The sequence below is a fragment of the Nerophis ophidion genome, linkage group LG04 (genome assembly GCF_033978795.1).
Source record: "Nerophis ophidion isolate RoL-2023_Sa linkage group LG04, RoL_Noph_v1.0, whole genome shotgun sequence".
Lineage (NCBI taxonomy): Eukaryota > Metazoa > Chordata > Actinopteri > Syngnathiformes > Syngnathidae > Nerophis > Nerophis ophidion.
Window position 1 is genome coordinate 53,407,988 of NC_084614.1, and position 19,489 is coordinate 53,427,476.

The 19,489-nt window shown below is 43.0% G+C and overlaps 1 protein-coding gene across 2 annotated transcripts in view; it reads left to right on the top strand.

The window, feature by feature from the left end:
- Window positions 1-4,469: 4,469 nt before the first annotated feature.
- Window positions 4,470-19,489, top strand: part of lrch2 (leucine-rich repeats and calponin homology (CH) domain containing 2) — a 58,874-nt gene continuing 43,854 nt past the window's right edge. Inside the window, exon 1 of one of the 2 annotated variants that reach the window (XM_061898297.1) lies at window positions 4,470-4,875. In XM_061898297.1, the coding sequence (XP_061754281.1) occupies window positions 4,581-4,875 (295 nt within the window). In that variant the 5' untranslated portion in view covers window positions 4,470-4,580. The remainder of the gene's footprint in view (window positions 4,876-19,489) is intronic. The other variant, XM_061898298.1, reaches the window with a different exon arrangement.

Sequence of the window (19,489 nt, forward strand, 5' to 3'; positions counted from 1 at the left end):
GGGCACGATGGCAACGTGGGTCACCCCTCCAATGGGCTCACCACCCATAGCAGGGGCCATAGAGGTCGGGTGCATTGTGAGCTGGGCGACAGCCGAAGGCAGGGCAATTGGCGGTCCGATCCTCGGCTACAGAAGCTAGCTCTTGGGACGTGGAACGTCACGTCACTGGGGGGGGAAAGAGCCTGAGCTAGTGCGCGAAGTCGAGAAATTCCGGCTGGATATAGTCAGACTCACTTCGACGGACAGCAAGGGCTCTGGAACCACTTCTCTCGAGAGGGATTGGACCCTCTTCCACTCTGGCGTTGCCGGCAGTGAGAGGCGACGGGCTGGGGTGGCAATTCTTGTTTCTCCCCGGCTCAAAGCCTGTACGTTGGAGTTCAACCCGGTGGACGAAAGGGTAGCCTCCCTCCGCCTTCGGGTGGGGGGACGGGTCCTGACTGTTGTTTGTGCTTATGCACCAAACAGCAGTTCAGAGTACCCACCCTTTTGGGAACACTCGAGGGAGTACTGGAAAGTGCTCCCCCGGGTGATTCCCTTGTCCTACTGGGAGACTTCAACGCTCACATTGGCAACGACAGTGAAACCTGGAGAGGCGTGATTGGGAAGAATGGCCGCCCGGATCTGAACCCGAGTGGTGTTTTGTTATTGGACTTTTGTGCTCGTCACAGTTTGTCGATAACAAACACCATGTTCAAACATAAGGGTGTCCATATGTGCACTTGGCACCAGGACACCCTAGGCCGCAGTTCCATGATCGACTTTGTAGTTGTGTCATCGGATTTGAGGCCTCATGTTTTGGACACTCGGGTGAAGAGAGGGGCGGAGCTTTCTACCGATCACCACCTGGTGGTGAGTTGGCTGCGATGGTGGGGGAGGATGCCGGACAGACCTGGGAGGCCCAAACGCATTGTGAGGGTCTGCTGGGAACGTCTGGCAGAGTCTCCTATCAGACAAAGTTTCAATTCCCACCTCCGGAAGAACTTTGAACATGTCACGAGGGAGGTGCTGGACATTGTGTCCGAGTGGACCATGTTCCGCACCTCTATTGTCGAGGCGGCAGATCGGAGCTGTGGCCGCAAGGTAGTTGGTGCCTGTCGGGGCGGCAATCCTAAAACCCCTTGGTGGACACCAGCGGTGAGGGATGCCGTCAAGCTGAAGAAGGAGTCCTATCGGGTCCTTTTGGCTCATAGGACTCCGGAGGCAGTGGACAGGTACCGACAGGCCAAGCGGTGTGCAGCTTCAGCGGTCGCGGAGGCAAAAACTCGGACATGGGAAGAGTTCGGGGAAGCCATGGAAAACGACTTCCGGACGGCTTCGAAGCGATTCTGGACCACCGTCCGCCGCCTCAGAAAGGGGAAGCAGTGCACTATCAACACCGTGTATGGTGCGGATGGTGTTCTGCTGACTTCAACTGCGGATGTTGTGGATAGGTGGAAGGAATACTTCGAAGACCTCCTCAATCCCACCAACACGTCTTCCTATGAGGAAGCAGTGCCTGGGGAATCTGTGGTGGACTCTCCTATTTCTGGGGCTGAGGTCGCTGAGGTAGTTAAAAAGCTCCTCGGTGGCAAGGCCCCAGGGGTGGACGAGATCCGCCCGGAGTTCCTTAAGGCTCTGGATGCTGTGGGGCTGTCTTGGTTGACAAGACTTTGCAGCATCGCGTGGACATCGGGGGCGGTACCTCTGGATTGGCAGACCGGGGTGGTGGTTCCTCTCTTTAAGAAGGGGGACCGGAGGGTGTGTTCCAACTATCGTGGCATCACACTCCTCAGCCTTCCCGGTAAGGTTTATTCAGGTGTACTGGAGAGGAGGCTACGCCGGATAGTCGAACCTCGGATTCAGGAGGAACAGTGTAGTTTTCGTCCTGGTCGTGGAACAGTGGACCAGCTCTATACTCTCGGCAGGGTTCTTGAGGGTGCATGGGAGTTTGCCCAACCAGTCTATACGTGCTTTGTGGACTTGGAGAAGGCATTCGACCATGTCCCTCGGGAAGTCCTGTGGGGAGTGCTCAGAGAGTATGGGGTATCGGACTGTCTTATTGTGGCAGTCCGTTCCCTGTACGATCAGTGCCAGAGCTTGGTCCGCATTGCCGGCAGTAAGTCGAACACATTTCCAGTGAGGGTTGGACTCCGCCAAGGCTGTCCTTTGTCACCGATTCCGTTCATAACTTTTATGGACATAATTTCTAGGCGCAGTCAAGGCGTTGAGGGGTTCCGGTTTGGTAACCGCAGGATTAGGTCTCTGCTTTTTGCAGATGATGTGGTCCTGATGGCTTCATCTGACCGGGATCTTCAGCTCTCGCTGGATCGGTTCGCAGCCGAGTGTGAAGCGACCGGAATGAGAATCAGCACCTCCAAGTCCGAGTCCATGGTTCTCGCCCGGAAAAGGGTGGAGTGCCATCTCCGGGTTGGGGAGGAGACCCTGCCCCAAGTGGAGGAGTTCAAGTACCTAGGAGTCTTGTTCACGAGTGAGGGAAGAGTGGATCGTGAGATCGACAGGCGGATCGGTGCGGCGTCTTCAGTAATGCGGACGTTGTACCGATCCATTGTGGTGAAGAAGGAGCTGAGCCGGAAGGCAAAGCTCTCAATTTACCGGTCGATCTACGTTCCCATCCTCACCTATGGTCATGAGCTTTGGGTCATGACCGAAAGGATAAGATCACGGGTATAAGCGGCCGAAATGAGTTTCCTCCGCCGTGTGGCGGGGCTCTCCCTCAGAGATAGGGTGAGAAGCTCTGCCATCCGGGAGGAACTCAAAGTAAAGCCGCTGCTCCTCCACATCGAGAGGAGCCAGATGAGGTGGTTTGGGCATCTGGTCAGGATGCCACCCAAACGCTTCCCTAGGGAGGTGTTTAGGGCACGTCCAACCGGTAGGAGGCCACGGGGAAGACCCAGGACACGTTGGGAAGACTATGTCTCCCGGCTGGCCTGGGAACGCCTCGGGATCCCCCGGGAAGAGCTAGACGAAGTGGCTGGAGAGAGGGAAGTCTGGGTTTCCCTGCTTAGGCTGTTGCCCCCGCGACCCGACCTCGGATAAGCGGAAGATGATGGATGGATGTTTTGAAGTAAAAATATCAACAGCAACACAATGGGAAGTACTATTGAAATATTCTATAAATGACACGGTTTAGTTGGAACTACTTTTTCTTCCGCCTGGGTACGTGTTATGCGTGAAAGCAGCAGACAGTGCGAAAAGAAGCTCTGTCTGACAATTGTGGGCGGACCCAAGAAACAAGTCTGAAAAATACTGTATTATACAGTGGGTTGTGCAGTAGCTTACTGTTGGTCGATATTTTTTGTAAAATGCAACAAAAAAAACAGTACTTAACTGCATTTAAGAAGAACAGTATATAACTGTGATTTTTTTTTTGTATTTTTACAGTATTTTTTTTACAGTGTAAGTTATATTTAAACCAGTGTGGGTGGCAATGGGAGCAGGTGTGTAAAGTGTCTTGCCCAAGGACACAACGGCAGTGACTAGGATGGCGGAAACGGGAATCCAACCTGGAACCCTCAGGTTGCTAGCACGGCCACTCTCCTAACCGAGCTATGCCGAGTAACCGTGTAATACTATTCCATATCAGTAGGTGGCAGTCGGTAGCTAATTGCTTTGTAGATGTGGGAAACAGAGGGAGGCAGTGTGCAGGTAAAAAGGTGTCTAATGCTTAAACCAGGGGTAGGGAACTTATGGCTCTAGAGCCAGATGACTGCATATGGCTCTCAGATAAATTTTAGCTGACATTGCTTAACACGATAAGTAATAAATAATTCCGCTGGTAATCACAGTTTCAAAAATAACGTTCAAATTATAAAACGTTCTCATGCGTTTTAATCCAACCATCCGTTTTCTACCGCACCTGTACAAGATGTCGCATTAATGGTGAGAAGTATTATATTTATTATTGGTTAACTTTTAGAATAACAATGTTGTTAAAAATAAAATAAGAGACTTATTATACTCTACAAATGTCGGTAATACTTAAAAATGCACAAGTTTAGTTGTATTTAATGTTGAAAAATGTTATATGGCTCCTACGGAAATAAATTTTGAAACATTTGGCTTTCATGGCTCTCTCAGCCAAAAAGGTTCCCGACCCCTGTCCTACAAACACCAACTGGTGAATCAGGAGGGAGGGGTTTTGGGTTGGTGCACAAACTGTAAGTGTATCCTGTATGGTTATGTTGATTTAATAATTTAAAAAATAAAATAAAAATAAAACAAACTGATGAATAATTTTCCTTGCATTAAGTATTTGATTTGCACAGTAATAAAGCAAATACAGCAAATTTTCTGGGATGTATTGTCAGTCTCCATTATTCGGTTTCTTAAAGGGCCCCGGCTGCCGGCCTGCATGGAATCGACTGATACTAATCATCAGAGCGGCAGGGTTTATGCCTAAAATGGCCACCATAGTATCACCATCAGCACCTCCAGGCTCCACCTCGGAGGCCCGCCCCCTCGCGTCTGCCCCCGCGCATGGGCGGAGGATCTGCCGCTGTGCGCCGCTGCTGCCGTTATTACCCTGACTCTAAATTCCTCTTTTTGTTGTGTGTGTGTGTGTGTGTGTTTTTTAAACGAAAATGGCGTCCAGTCAAGGAGGCGTGGGAGCTGTCACGGCTCTCCAGAACCACCACTACTCACCTCACTGGAACCCGGGTAACAATCAGTACCAGCAGCCGCAGCAGCAGCAGCATCAGCACCACCAGTACCACCACCACCACCAGCAGCAGCAGCAACAGCAGCAGCACCACACGGCCCGGAGTCTGGAGAGAGCTCTGGAGGATGCCGTGTGCTCGGGGATACTCAACCTGAGCGGGAGGAAGCTGAGGGAGTACCCGGGGGTGAGCTACGACCTCACGGACACAACACAAGCAGGTGGGTCGGATGTTGAGGACGTTCGTTTGTGCAGCGAGTTTGGTTGTTTTGGGCGAAACCCCCTCTCCGAACCCACCCCCCCTTGAGATGCAGGCGCGCCCTTATAGTCAGCCAGTGTGCAGCGTGGGTGTCGATGCAAATCCCACTGGAAGAGATTACAGATGAATCCTATTGCTGTAAAACGTAGACATACGGTATGTTTTATTGTGGCGCATCCATTTGATCAAATGCAGACAAAAGATACGTTCACGGTCCTGGCAGCCTCACACCCTCTGCGTGCTTTATGCTTAGTGCAAGCATGCAGAAATGAGGGAGATACTACTGTATAGTCATTTTCCTACCTTGTTTTCTATAGAATACTGTCTTTTTCTATATTGAGGACACACATCTGTAATGATTAAATCATATTCCAATGAGTTTGGTGAAGATGGAGCTGTTATTAATCATGCTGCCAGTGTCTGCGTCGTCTGCACTGATATGTCCATTTGCCATATGCCAGTGGTTCTCAACCTTTTTTCAGTGATGTACCCCCTGTGAACATTTTTTTAATTCAAGTACCCCCTAATCAGAGCAAAGCATTTTTGGTTGAAAAAAGGAAATAAAGAAGTAAAATACAACACTTTGTCATCAGTTTATGATTTATTAAATTGTATAACAGTGCAAAATATTGTTCATTTGTAGTGGTCTTTCTTGAACTATTTGGAAAAAAAGATATAAAAATAACAAAAAACTTGTCGAAAAATAAACAAGTGATTCAATTATAAATAAAGATTTCTACACATAGAAGTAATTGTCAACTTAAAGTGCCTTCTTTGGGGATTGTAATAGAGATCCATCCGGATTCATGAACTTAATTCTAAACATTTCTTCACAAAAAAATAAATCTTTAACATCAATATTTATGGAACATGTCCACAAAAATGAATATTGCATTGTTGCATGTCTTTTCACAGTTTATGAACTTACATTCATATTTTGTTGAAGTATTATTCTATAAATATATTTATAAAGGATTTTGGAATTGTTGCTATTTTTAGAATATTTGTAAAAAATCTCACGTACCCCTTGGCAGGCCTTCAAGTACCCCTAGAGATACGCGCACCCCCATTTGAGAACCACTCCCATATGCCATAAGATGCACTATGAGGACAATTACTTTTTTTAAGGGGCTGCATCGCCAGAGGATTTATTTTGGTACCATATGTCATATCTGCAATAGTTTTGTCCTCCACATCTGCAACCATAAGTTTATGCCTATACAATATCAGGATTGAGTTCATTTATGTCTCATGGGTTATTATTGAATCAAAGGTAACCGTAACCATATAGTTTTATTGGTCAAATAGTTGCGTGCACGGTACTATGCAGAAGTGGGTTACTGCGCATATTGAGAATATAGAGTATAACTAGAAGGTCAGTCAGTAGAACATAAACCTCTGCTAAGGCCAGGTGCAGTATCGACTCTAGGCTTTTTGTGGCCCCATTTTAATGTTTGATATTACTGGGGTTTGATTGTGTAAATTGCTAATCAAGAATCTAAATGTCACTTGTTATTGAAATTATATACAGTGCACATAAACATGTACTATAGTATGGTGTCATAGCTGATCATGTTGCCTCCCACATAGTTGTTGTTTTCCTAAACCATTGCATAGAGTGTTTATGCCAGGAGCCAAGTTGTTGTAAAAACTGCAGGTTGTCATATTTTTGTTAGTTTGCTGTCCTGATCCTTCTATATTTCTGAATTCCTGCACAACTTGTGTGTCTTGCCTCCACTGCCTGGTACCTAATTAAAAGACTTTCCACCTGCACATTGTTGACCTCATCTGCATTCTGGGATCACGCAAACAGCAACCATGCACCACTGTGACATTTCTTTCTTTTGTTGTTTGTTAGCAGTCTACTTCCTGGTTCATATATGATGCAGGGCAGCCATGGTTTTGAGATATACTATTTTCTGTATATGCCCTTTTATCCAGACTTTAAGCAAAATGTATTGAGTTTCAGTCCATGGCGCATGAATGCATTGTATCCGTCCCACTAGTCACTTTGTAGGTATGCCAAAATGCCTTCCAAGTAAAAAAAATTGTGACAAACAAAGCTCATGGTGAGTAGTGACCAAAGACTTTTGCACAATTCTCAAACTTTAAAACGGCCCTTAAAGTGTTAAAAGTGTACCAAAGCAGTACCACCCTGGTGCAAAGCCATTGTCCCCAGAAGGTGGCAATTATGCATTTTTTTGCATTTGTGTATAACTAATGCATCAAGGCTCCGGTTCAAGGACGCATGCAAAAGAGATATGAAGGCGTGTAATATTCCTCTAGACAGCTGGGAGACAGGCGGAGAACCGAAATGTTTGGCGTCAAGTGGTTGGACCGGGTATTGCAGAGGCTGATTTGAGGAGAGGCCAGCTCGCAGAGGAGAAGAGAGACAGGAAGAAACGTACTGCAAATACCATTGAAAAACAGGAGCGGGACAAAGTCTCTACACATATTTGTGCAAAGTGCAACAGGGACTGTCACTCAAGAATTGGATTGTACAGCCATGCTAGGCGTTGTCAACAAACCTGAATGTACCGTATCAACAAAACATCAAGTTAAAATGTGAAAATTATAATTAAATAAGTGCATTGTATAATTACAACACTCATTAAAACTGAAAAGATATTACAAATACTTGACTAAAATAGGATGACAAAACTATTTCAATAAAAAAACAATAAACAAAATTTAAAAAATCAAACATCAAATCGAAATAAGTGTCTGACACAAGAGCGTAAATCAGCATGGTCATCTGTGACTAACCTGCCAGAGAGAGAGAATGCACCAAGGGTCACCAGTTAGCTAGAGCGTATCCCAGCTGATTTTAGGTACTTTCTAGACCTCTTATAAACAAACAAATATTCATACTTCACAATTACACTTGTAGTCTCCAATTAGTTGTGCAAATGCCAATATAGAACCTCTTATATGTTGATGAGGATCTGCATAAAGATGAAGATACAGGACTGTATTTCCTCCAATAGCATCAATGCAGCTTTCCCTTAATCCAGAATCGTAATAGCACCAGCCCTATTTTACTCCCTCACAATGAACCAGGAAGAAGCTTGTTCACCAGCAATGGGTACATTTCACATTTAAATCAAAACGGTGCCAATTCCCAGTACATGGGAACCGTTGCCGGTACTTAACTTGAATAACTTGTGTAAGTAATTAAAATGTAAATGTTTAGTAATAAAAATTCATTTTTAATGAAACATTTAAAAATAAAGATGATTCTAATAATAATAACAATAACTGCACTGTCCAGTTGTTATATATTTTTTTAAAATTGCATTTCTGAGTTTATTAGTCTCATTTGCAAAGTAGACTGTGCATGCAGTTGCTTTTCAAAAATGTTAGATTTTAGTGGTGTATAGATGATGTGTTGCCGTAGTCAGGAAGTACTCTTTGCCATAAAGCTAAATTTGCCAGTCTAGTCTTATATTGCACTCTACATAGTGTGTATACATTAAGTATTGCACTTCTTACACACCTGCTGTTTAATTGTAATGGTAGGTGAAGTTTTCAATACACAATTTGTAGCTGTCGAAATTGCCATGTAGAATCACCAATGATAATCAGTAGCATGTATATGGCAATGTCTTGTTTTTTGTTGTTTTTTACCACTTTCTCCCTTCATACACACTTAACAATGTGAAGAAACCTGCCTTGAATGAAAACGTCTTCTTAATACTGTCGACAACTTTTACAAGTATCAATAAAATTAGCTTTTTGGAACTAAATAAAACGAAAGGTGGTGTGGTTGTTCCTGCCCAGATCATAGTCTGGCTGAGTGTCATCTGACTGAGGAGTGGTCTTGTGAGGAAAGCAAAGAAGGCTGCTCACACAAGGGTGTTTGTTTGCAGTGTGCCACTAGCACTTTTTCTACACTCTCTTTGTTTTCCCATGAGAAATGACCGCGATCTGCTGTCCCATGGCGAGGGTCTGGGGAGCAACCAGATGTTCAGGTTCATATGCCAGTAGTAGCTCACCCCTGAAGGGACCCACAAAGGCTTGCTAAGGTGTGTGTAGCATTCTCAAGTCACGGCAGGAGCATCAGCTGCTCTCTCGTGTGCATTGGGCTCAAGAAGGCCCTTTAAATGCCTAGTTAATGAAAGGATAGGTAGTGGTTGATTGGTATTCATTGCAGTTCTTCTTGAACAGTAAGTGGTCTTGCCAAAGATACAGCTTGTATTCTGCAACCGCTCACCAAGAAGACGTAAAGGTTCATTTGTGGAATCATGTGATTTTTATGCACCATTAGGTCCTTAACCAACAAAGGTAAAATTATGTCTCCATTTGGTTTAGCCAGGTTGCAAAGCAAACAAAAACCTTTCATGTGCTTGTGTGTGACCTGCAAATCCCTCCTAAAGTTGTTTTTATCACATTCCTGTGCTCGGTTCTCCAAGACATCTCATAAAGGACATTCTGCACTGAGACACAAAGTCCCAACATTCTTGCATGTAATCATCAACCAGTGTAAATACTGTTTGTTGTCCAAGCACAATGCAGGCTGACTGGCTAAATAAGACACATTTCAGTCCAAGTAAACTACCGGTTACCTCAAACTCTATGCTGTTGTGGCGTCATCGCAGCCATGTGAGAGTAGCCAGGAAATTGTAATTCTTGCGCTATGATTTTATGCTTTCAGACAAAATGTCCTTGTATGCAAAAACAAAGCTATATCACATTGATGATTACAATATCGGAAATTTTACTTGAGGAGTGCAGTAATTTAAAGAGGCAACCATTATATTTAACAGTTTATATAGTTTCCCGAATGGTGTTTTGTTATTGGACTTTTGTGCTCGTCACAGTTTGTCGATAACAAACACCATGTTCAAACATAAGGGTGTCCATATGTGCACTTGGCACCAGGACACCCTAGGCCGCAGTTCCATGATCGACTTTGTAGTTGTGTCAACGGATTTGCGGCCTTATGTTTTGGACACTCGGGTGAAGAGAGGGGAGGAGCTTTCTACCGATCACCACCTGGTGGTGAGTTGGCTGCGATGGTGGGGGAGGATGCCGGACAGACCTGGCAGGCCCAAACGCATTGTGAGGGTCTGCTGGGAACGTCTGGCAGAGTCTCCTGTAAGACAAAGTTTCAATTCCCACCTCCGGAAGAACTTTGAACATGTCACGAGGGAGGTGCTGGACATTGTGTCCGAGTGGACCATGTTCCGCACCTCTATTGTCGAGGCGGCAGATCGGAGCTGTGGCCGCAAGGTAGTTGGTGCCTGTCGGGGCGGCAATCCTAAAACCCCTTGGTGGACACCAGCGATGAGGGATGCCGTCAAGCTGAAGAAGGAGTCCTATCGGGTCCTTTTGGCTCATAGGACTCCGGAGGTAGTGGACAGGTACCGACAGGCCAAGCGGTGTGCAGCTTCAGCGGTCGCGGAGGCAAAAACTCGGACATGGGAGGAGTTCGGGGAAGCCATGGAAAACGACTTCCGGACGGCTTCGAAGCGATTCTGGACCACCGTCCGCCGCCTCAGAAAGGGGAAGCAGTGCACTATCAACACCGTGTATGGTGCGGATGGTGTTCTGCTGACTTCAACTGCGGATGTTGTGGATAGGTGGAAGGAATACTTCGAAGACCTCCTCAATCCCACCAACACGTCTTCCTATGAGGAAGCAGTGCCTGAGTAATCTGTGGTGGACTCTCCTATTTCTGGGGCTGAGGTCGCTGAGGTAGTTAAAAAGCTCCTCGGTGGCAAGGCCCCAGGGGTGGACGAGATCCGCCCGGAGTTCCTTAAGGCTCTGGATGCTGTGGGGCTGTCTTGGTTGACAAGACTTTGCAGCATCGCGTGGACATCGGGGGCGGTACCTCTGGATTGGCAGACCGGGGTGGTGGTTCCTCTCTTTAAGAAGGGGGACCGGAGGGTGTGTTCCAACTATCGTGGGATCACACTCCTCAGCCTTCCCGGTAAGGTTTATTCAGGTGTACTGGAGAGGAGGCTACGCCGGATAGTCGAACCTCGGATTCAGGAGGAACAGTGTAGTTTTCGTCCTGGTCGTGGAACAGTGGACCAGCTCTATACTCTCGGCAGGGTTCTTGAGGGTGCATGGGAGTTTGCCCAACCAGTCTATACGTGGCGGTCCGTTCCCTGTACGATCAGTGCCAGAGCTTGGTCCGCATTGCCGGCAGTAAGTCGAACACATTTCCAGTGAGGGTTGGACTCCGCCAAGGCTGTCCTTTGTCACCGATTCTGTTCATAACTTTTATGGACAGAATTTCTAGGCGCAGTCAAGGCGTTGAGGGGTTCCGGTTTGGTAACCGCAGGATTAGGTCTCTGCTTTTTGCAGATGATGTGGTCCTGATGGCTTCATCTGACCGGGATCTTCAGCTCTCGCTGGATCGGTTCGCAGCCGAGTGTGAAGCGACCGGAATTAGAATCAGCACCTCCAAGTCCGAGTCCATGGTTCTCGCCCGGAAAAGGGTGGAATGCCATCTCCGGGTTGGGGAGGAGACCCTGCCCCAAGTGGAGGAGTTCAAGTACCTAGGAGTCTTGTTCACGAGTGAGGGAAGAGTGGATCGTGAGATCGACAGGCGGATCGGTGCGGCGTCTTCAGTAATGCGGACGTTGTACCGATCCGTTGTGGTGAAGAAGGAGCTGAGCCGGAAGGCAAAGCTCTCAATTTACCGGTCAATCTACGTTCCCATCCTCACCTATGGTCATGAGCTTTGGGTCATGACCGAAAGGATAAGATCACGGGTACAAGCGGGCGAAATGAGTTTCCTCCGCCGTGTGGCGGGGCTCTCCCTTAGAGATAGGGTGAGAAGTTCTGCCATCCGGGAGGAACTCAAAGTAAAGCCGCTGCTCCTTCACATCCAGAGGAGCCAGATGAGGTGGTTCGGGCATCTGGTCAGGATGCCACCCGAACGCCTCCCTAGGGAGGTGTTTAGGGCACGTCCAACCGGTAGGAGGCCACGGGGAAGACCCAGGACACGTTGGGAAGACTATGTCTCCCGGCTGGCCTGGGAACGCCTCGGGATCCCCCGGGAAGATCTAGACGAAGTGGCTGGGGAGCGGGAAGTCTGGGTTTCCCTGCTTAGTCTGTTGCCCCCGCGACCCGACCTCGGATAAGCGGAAGGATGGATGGATAGTTTCCCATGCATATGGCATTATAGTGCATCAACCTGCAGGCATTTATTATTAATGGAGACATTTCACACAATCAGGTCAATATATGTAAAGCTATTCGCTATGGAACTCAAGCTTTTAATGGCATCTCGCAGGGATGTAACCGTATTAACATTTGATATCACGGTTATTGTGACCACAATTATCATTATTATCACAGTACTGTTGAATGTACTCAAAAAGTACTGATACACACACTGAAATATTTGACTTTTTTTTATAAAGATGAATAAATAAACAGACAGACAAATGAGACGATATACTTTCCTTTGCAGAAGAAATATTAAATATTGTTACGAGCCGTATTGTTTTTTGGGTGGTTGAATATGTGTTTTTTCCTCAGTGGTAATTTGTAAGTGTTTCTTTAAAGGAGACATATGATGATTTTAATCTACATTTAAACACTTCCCTGTGCTCCAAATAATATGTATTGGATATGTTTTGATGTAAATTTTGCGTGTATTTAGATTTTTTTTTGTCTAGCTTGCAAGATGTTTGATTGTGGAGGCGTTCCCAGATTGCAAATGAAACCATGCCCCAACCTCTCGAAAAGTATCATAAGTTTTCTTTAAAAAATGTAAACTGTTTAAATATATATATTGAAGTCGTCAAGGCTATTTTTTCCCCAGACATGGTCAAAAATAAACTTCGTAAACTTTATATAGATTCACCTGGTCAGAAAATTAGGTACACCTGTACACTCTACGATCGATTCAGATTGCATAAAAAATCTATCACTGCATGTTGCATGTCAGTGTTATTATGTACATGCCACGATTAGATGCAAATAATACTTTATGTTCCTTTTTTCTGTTTCCTCATTGCCTGAAGCAGAGGGGGAGGGGCTTGACTCAAAATCTAAATAAGTGCTTCCACCTCGCGGTGACATCACAAAGTAACTAGACTGCAAAAGTCTGCAAACAGAGGCATCCAAAACTGCGTGCAAGCTCACCCCAAATTGCATGAACCTTATAATTAGAGAGACACAAATCCAACATTAAATTAACATTTATTAGTCTGAAAAGACTAAATTTATCGTAGGTTCCGTTTAATGATTAAGGCAAAAAGGGTATTAAATGCCCCCTTTTTTTTATTTTTGCCTTAATCATCAAACGGAACCTACGATAAATGTAGTCTTTTCAGACTTATAAATGTTGATTTAATGTTGGATTTGTGTCTCTCTAATTAAAAGGTTTATGCAATTTGGAAAGGGTGTTGAATGCGGGCTTCACGGCGGAGGAGGGGTTAGTAAGTCTGCCTCACAATATGAAGGTCCTGAGTAGTCTGGGGTTCAATCCCGGGCTCGGGATCTTTCTGTGTGGAGTTTGCATGTTCTGTGTTTGCATGAATGGTAATATGTAGAATAGTTGTGCATCATACTGAGAGGTGTTACATCCTGTGTTATGTATTTTAGACGGACAGCGGTGCTTAGCAGCATATCTAATTTAGAGTTTGCTGTGTCACTACTAGCACACAAGGCTATCAGACATCATCTGCAGCACCTAGACAAATGAATGCATTGATGACTTTGGCATTAAAGGGGCAGCAGAGTGGAGTCTTGCTGTGAGCAGACATTAGCCAGTATGTGGAAGAGAGGCCCACTGTGTGGGCCGCAAATGGCGTACGGTCTAGGTTGGAGGAGGGAGACGGGGGATGGACACGCCTGCCTCCCTCCCTCTCTCCTTCACAACCATCAACCGAGTAGGGAGGAATCCCCAGTTGTGGGGCTTCTGGGTGGGTTTTTTGCCCAAATACAGCTGGGTTACAGCATTCAAGGTTGAGCATGTGCTCTTAATGGAAAGTGATTACACCCTTTGACCTCAGTTTTGGTCTTTTCAAAGCGATAATATGTGTTTCTTTTTACCTCTCAGCGGCTGATGCCTGCCAATTGCTGACAGTCTCGTGTAGGCTTCTCACTTCTGCTTTCTAGCTTTGAATATGTTTACAATGCACATGGGCGTCCAAACTGTTTACACAATCAAAGCATACAATATTTAAATACAAAGTTTTGTGTCATTATAATTTATTTGTATCAACATTTAAGTTTTTTTCTTTTTAATTTTGACTTTTTGCTCTAGTTTTTATTTTGCTGTTATTTTCTGTTTAATTTTATTCCTACAAAATATCATGGTCCAATAAAAAATGACCCTTTGTTAGGTACTCATGCACAGTGTTCAATTCAAAATCTGCATTAAAAATAAATAAATAAATATGTATGATAAATATATCATACATTATATATATGTATATATATATAATGTACGATATATTTATTATATATATATATATATATATATATATATATATATATATATATATATATATATATATATATATATATATATATATATATATATATATGTATATATATACAGAGCTGTGGTCAAAAGTTTACATACACTTGTAAAGGACACATTAATGCAATGGCTGTCTTGAGTTTTCAATAATTTCTAAAACTCTTGTTTTTTTGTGATAGAGTGATTGGAGCACATACTTGATGGTCAGAAAAAAACATTCATGAAATTTGGGTATTTTATGAATTTATTATGGGTCTACTGAAAATGTGACCAAATCTGCTGGGTCTAAAGTATATACATACAGCAATGTTAATATTTGGTTACATGTCCCCTGGCAAGTTTCACTGCAGTTAGGCGCTTTTGGTAGCCATCTACAAGTTTTCTGACATAGACTTTTTTTTTCAGCATTGTCCACACGTTTAAGTCAAGACTTTGGGAAGGTCATTCTGAAACTTTAATTCTACCCTGATTGGGCCATTCCGTTACCACTTTTGACATGTGTTTGGGGTCATTGTCACTGTCACCGACGTCCCACTGGGTGTGAGTTTTTCCTTGCCCTTATGTAGGCTCTACCGAGGATGTTGTTGTGGTTAGTGCAGCCCTTTGAGACACTTGTGATTTAGGGCTATATAAATAAACATTGATTGATTGTGCTGTTGGAACCTAACTTCCGGGCTGATGATTTTAGGTTGTCGTCAATAATTTTGGAGGTAATCGTCTTTCTTCATTGTCCCATTTACTCTCTGTAAAGCACCAGTTCCACAGGCAGCAAAACAGCCCCAGAGCATAATACTACCATCACCATGCTTGACGATAGGGTTGGTGTTCCTTGGATTAAAGGCCTCATCTTTTCTCCCCCAAACATATTCCTGGGTATTGTGGCCAAACAGCTAAATTTTTGTTTCATCTGACACCGAACTTTCCTCCAGAAATTCTTATCTTTGTCCATGTGATTGTCAGTCACACTATTCATTTATGAATATGAAAAGTATGTTTATTAAGCAATATACATGACTATAATTTTCATAAAAATAATTCAATTGTTTTAAGCTTTTTATTTCCATGCCAGCATTAATGACTAGGCATGCTCCAAAAAATGAATTTCCATCCGAATCGTGATTCTTTTTCAATTCTTAATTTTCAAAAACACATTTTTTTTAAATCCATTTTTCAAAGTAGTTTTTAGCTCATCTCCATATGCTTGCTCACTTGCACTTCATACGTCAAGTTGTTTTACTTTTGTAACCTGTAACCTGTTTTGAAATGTTTTTATCATCATTTCATACCACATAATATGCTGCGAGAATCGGGTTGAATAGAAAATCATGTTAAATCAAGATTTGATTCTAATTCAAATTTTCACCTGACTCAAATCAAGTCGTGAGTGGTTGTAAGATTCAATTCCCTATTACTGGGTATTGAGAATAACCATGCTGCCTATAGTGTGTCATAATGGAGAACTAATTTTTGGAAGCAATAATCAGTTATTATTTCCATTTCTTATGTGAATTATGGTTCTATGATTATTTAGTCCTGCAGTGTACAATACTAAGAAGTTTTTATGTTTTTTATTTTTCAGCAGACAAAATGAAAAAGTTAAAGTACCAATGATTGTCTCACACACACACTAGGTGTGGTGAAATTTTCCTTTGCATCTCACCCATCACCCTCACCCCCTGGGAGGTGAGGGGAGCAGTGGGCAGCAGCGGTGGCCGCGCCCGGGAATCATTTCTGGTGATTTAAACCCCAATTCCAACCCTTGATGCTGAGTGCCAAGCAGGGCCGTAATGGGTGCCATTTTTATAGTCTTTGGTATGACTCAGCCGGGGTTTGAAATCACAACCTACCGATTTCAGGGCGAACACCCAGTGGTTCTTAACCTTGTTGGAGGGACCTAACCCCATTAGTTTCATATGCGCATTCATCAAACCCTTCTTAGTGAAAAACAAAAGGTTTTTTTTTTCAAATTCAAGACAAAGTTATATGTTTTTGGTAACACTCTAGTATGGAGAACATCTTCTGAATAACAACGACTTAATTTAGAGGTTTTTGGACACTAGGGGAACATATTCTAAGTAACAAAGACTTAATTTAGAGTTATTTGGTTAGGGTTAGGGTTAGAGGGTTAGGGCCAGGGTTAGAGGGTTAGGATTATAATGAGGCCATGCCGAATGAGGCATTAATAAGTACTTAATAATGACTAGTTAAGGGCCAATATGTTACTAATTTGCATGTTAATAGGCCACTAATTAATGGTAAATATGTTCCCCATACTAAAGTGTTACCATGTTTTTTTACTGGTGCACAAAATGAACTGTGCATGAACATCACCTAGTACAAAGAACAAAACCAACACAGTGCATAAACTCACAACAAATGACACACCTGCAGATCAGTGTGACTTCTGTTGTTGCCGTATCCGTAATACACTAATAGGGAGAAGTTTTTGTTGACCCGATGAGTCAGGTGTGTTTTGACCTCCGCCGAATCCCTGAGGCCGACTCACCAAACCCCTAGGGTTCGATCGAACCCAGGTTAAGAAATACTGCTCAAACCACTAGCCCACTGATACTGCACTTTTGCATACAATCTATAGTACGCAGTTGCATTACAAATAACGAAACCCTCATTTTAAATTACACTCGGTTCTAATGAGAGCTGTCAAAGATAATGAGGTAACTCAAGTGATTAATCACAAAAATATATTGCATTAATCATGTATAAACACAGATTAATTACACAATGTATTTTGACCGTCCTACTCCTTTACCTTAACAGTCGATGGTTACCAGAAAGGGTGAGCAGGTTGTTATTCGGTCAGTGATCAGGTCAATACAAATGCCAGTGCAAAGATGAGTGAGGAGACTCTGACTGTTGTTGGCAAATTTCACTTTAAATAAACCCTGACATGACTTTAGATACAACTGTTAACAAGTTTTCAATAAATAAATAAATGACGTGCATACAAGTACTCTGAAAATAACATTTTTCTGTGTCCAAATATTGGACAATTCTTCTCAACATAAGATAAGAAATATAACCTTAGAGAAATAATTAATTGAAAATATTTGTATGCACATACAAAACCGTTATATATCAGTATGTGAAATTAAATTATGGAATGGATTAAGCAAAGAACTGTACTAATATGATCCACTACAAGAAACTATTTTAAACTTAAAGTGTTTACAAAGTACAAAGAAGAAGAACCATGATAAACATTCTGATTTTATTGATAATCGTATTCATCGCACCATATGAAATATAACTTACTTCACCAGTTATTGTTATTATTTTTAATGTTATTACCTATGGAGTATATTGTGGATAAATTGAGTACAGGAAGTGAACAAAAGTGTTTTAAACTGCTATGTAAAGGAAAAGCGGTAGGACTAAATAAGCTCTGCTTCTTCCTACTCCTTTTCGAACATGTTCAAAAAAATAAAAACTGGAAAGTGTGATGTTTCATGTTGTAGCATGTATGTTCGAAAGAAACTCAAACTCAACTTAACTCTAATTATTTAAATTCAATTTAAATTACGCAAACAAGTAATAACCTGTGATTAATCTGATTAAAATATTTAATCATTCGACTGCACTTATTCTAATGTAATTTGCAACGTGCAATTATACAAACCCCGTTTCCATATGTGTTGGGAAATTTTGTTAGATGTAAATATAAACGGAATACAATGATTTGCAAATCCCTTTCAACCCATATTCAGTTGAATGCACTACAAAGACAAGCTATTTGATGCTCAAACTCATAAATGTTATTTTTTTTGTGCAAATGATAATTAACTTAGAATTTCATGGCTGCAACACATGCCAAAGTAGTTGGGAAAGGGCATGTTCACCACTGTGTTACATCACCTTTTCTTTTAACAACACTCAATAAACATTTGGGAAGTGAGGAGACACATTTTTGAAGCTTTTTAGGTGGAAGTCTTTCCCATTCTTGTTTTATGCACAGCTTAAGTTGTTCAACTGTCCGGGGTCACCGTTCTGGTATTTTAGGCTTCATTATGCGCCACATATTTACAATTGGAGACAGGTCTGGACTACAGGCAGGCCAGTCTAGTACCCACACTCTTTTACTATGAAGCTACGCTGTTGTAACAATTGACTTGGTATTGTCTTGCTGAAATAAGCAGGGGCGTCTGTGATAACGTTGCTTGGATGGCAACATACTGTATGTTGCTCTAAAACCTGTATGTACCTTTCAGCATTAATGGTGCCTTCACAGATGTGTAAGTTACCCATGCCCTGGGCACTAATGCACCCTCATACCATCACAGATGCTGGCTTTTCAATTTTGCACCTAAAACAGTCCTGTTGGTTCTTTTCCTCTTTGGTCCGGATGACAGGACGTTCATCATTTCCAAAAAACAATTTGAAATGTGGACTCGTCAGACCACAGAACACTTTTCCACTTTGCATCAGTCCATCTTAGCTGAACTCGGGCCCAGAGAAGCCGGCGGTGTTTCTGGGTGTCGTTGATTAATGGCTTTGACTTTGCATAGTAGTTTAAACTTGCACTTACAGATGTAGCGACAAACTGTAGTTACTGGCAGTGGTTTTCTGAAGTGTTCCTTAGCCCATGTGGTGATATCCTTTACACATCGACATCGCTTTTTGATGCAGTACCGCCTGAGGGAACGAAAGTCCGTTATATCATCGCTTATGTTCAGTGATTTCTCCAGATTCTCTCAACCTTTTGATGGTATTACGGACCGTAGATGGTGAAATTCCTAAATTCCAGCAATAAACTGTTGGGAAATGTTGTTCTTAAACTTTTTGACAATTTTGTCACACCGTCCTTGTATGTGAATGACTGAGCATTTTACGGAAGCTGTTTTTATACCAAATCATGGCACCCACCTGTTCCCAATTAGCCTGTACACCTGTGGGATGTTCCAAGTAAGTGTTTGATGAGAATTCCTCTACTTTATCAGTATTTATTGCCACCTTTCCCAATTTCTTTGTCTTGTGTTGCTGGCATGAATTCAAATGTTAATGATTATTTGCACAAAAAAAAAATGTTTATCAGTTTGAACATCAAATATGTTGTCTTTGTAGCGTATTCTACTGAATATGGGTTGAAAATGATTTGCAAATGATTGTATTC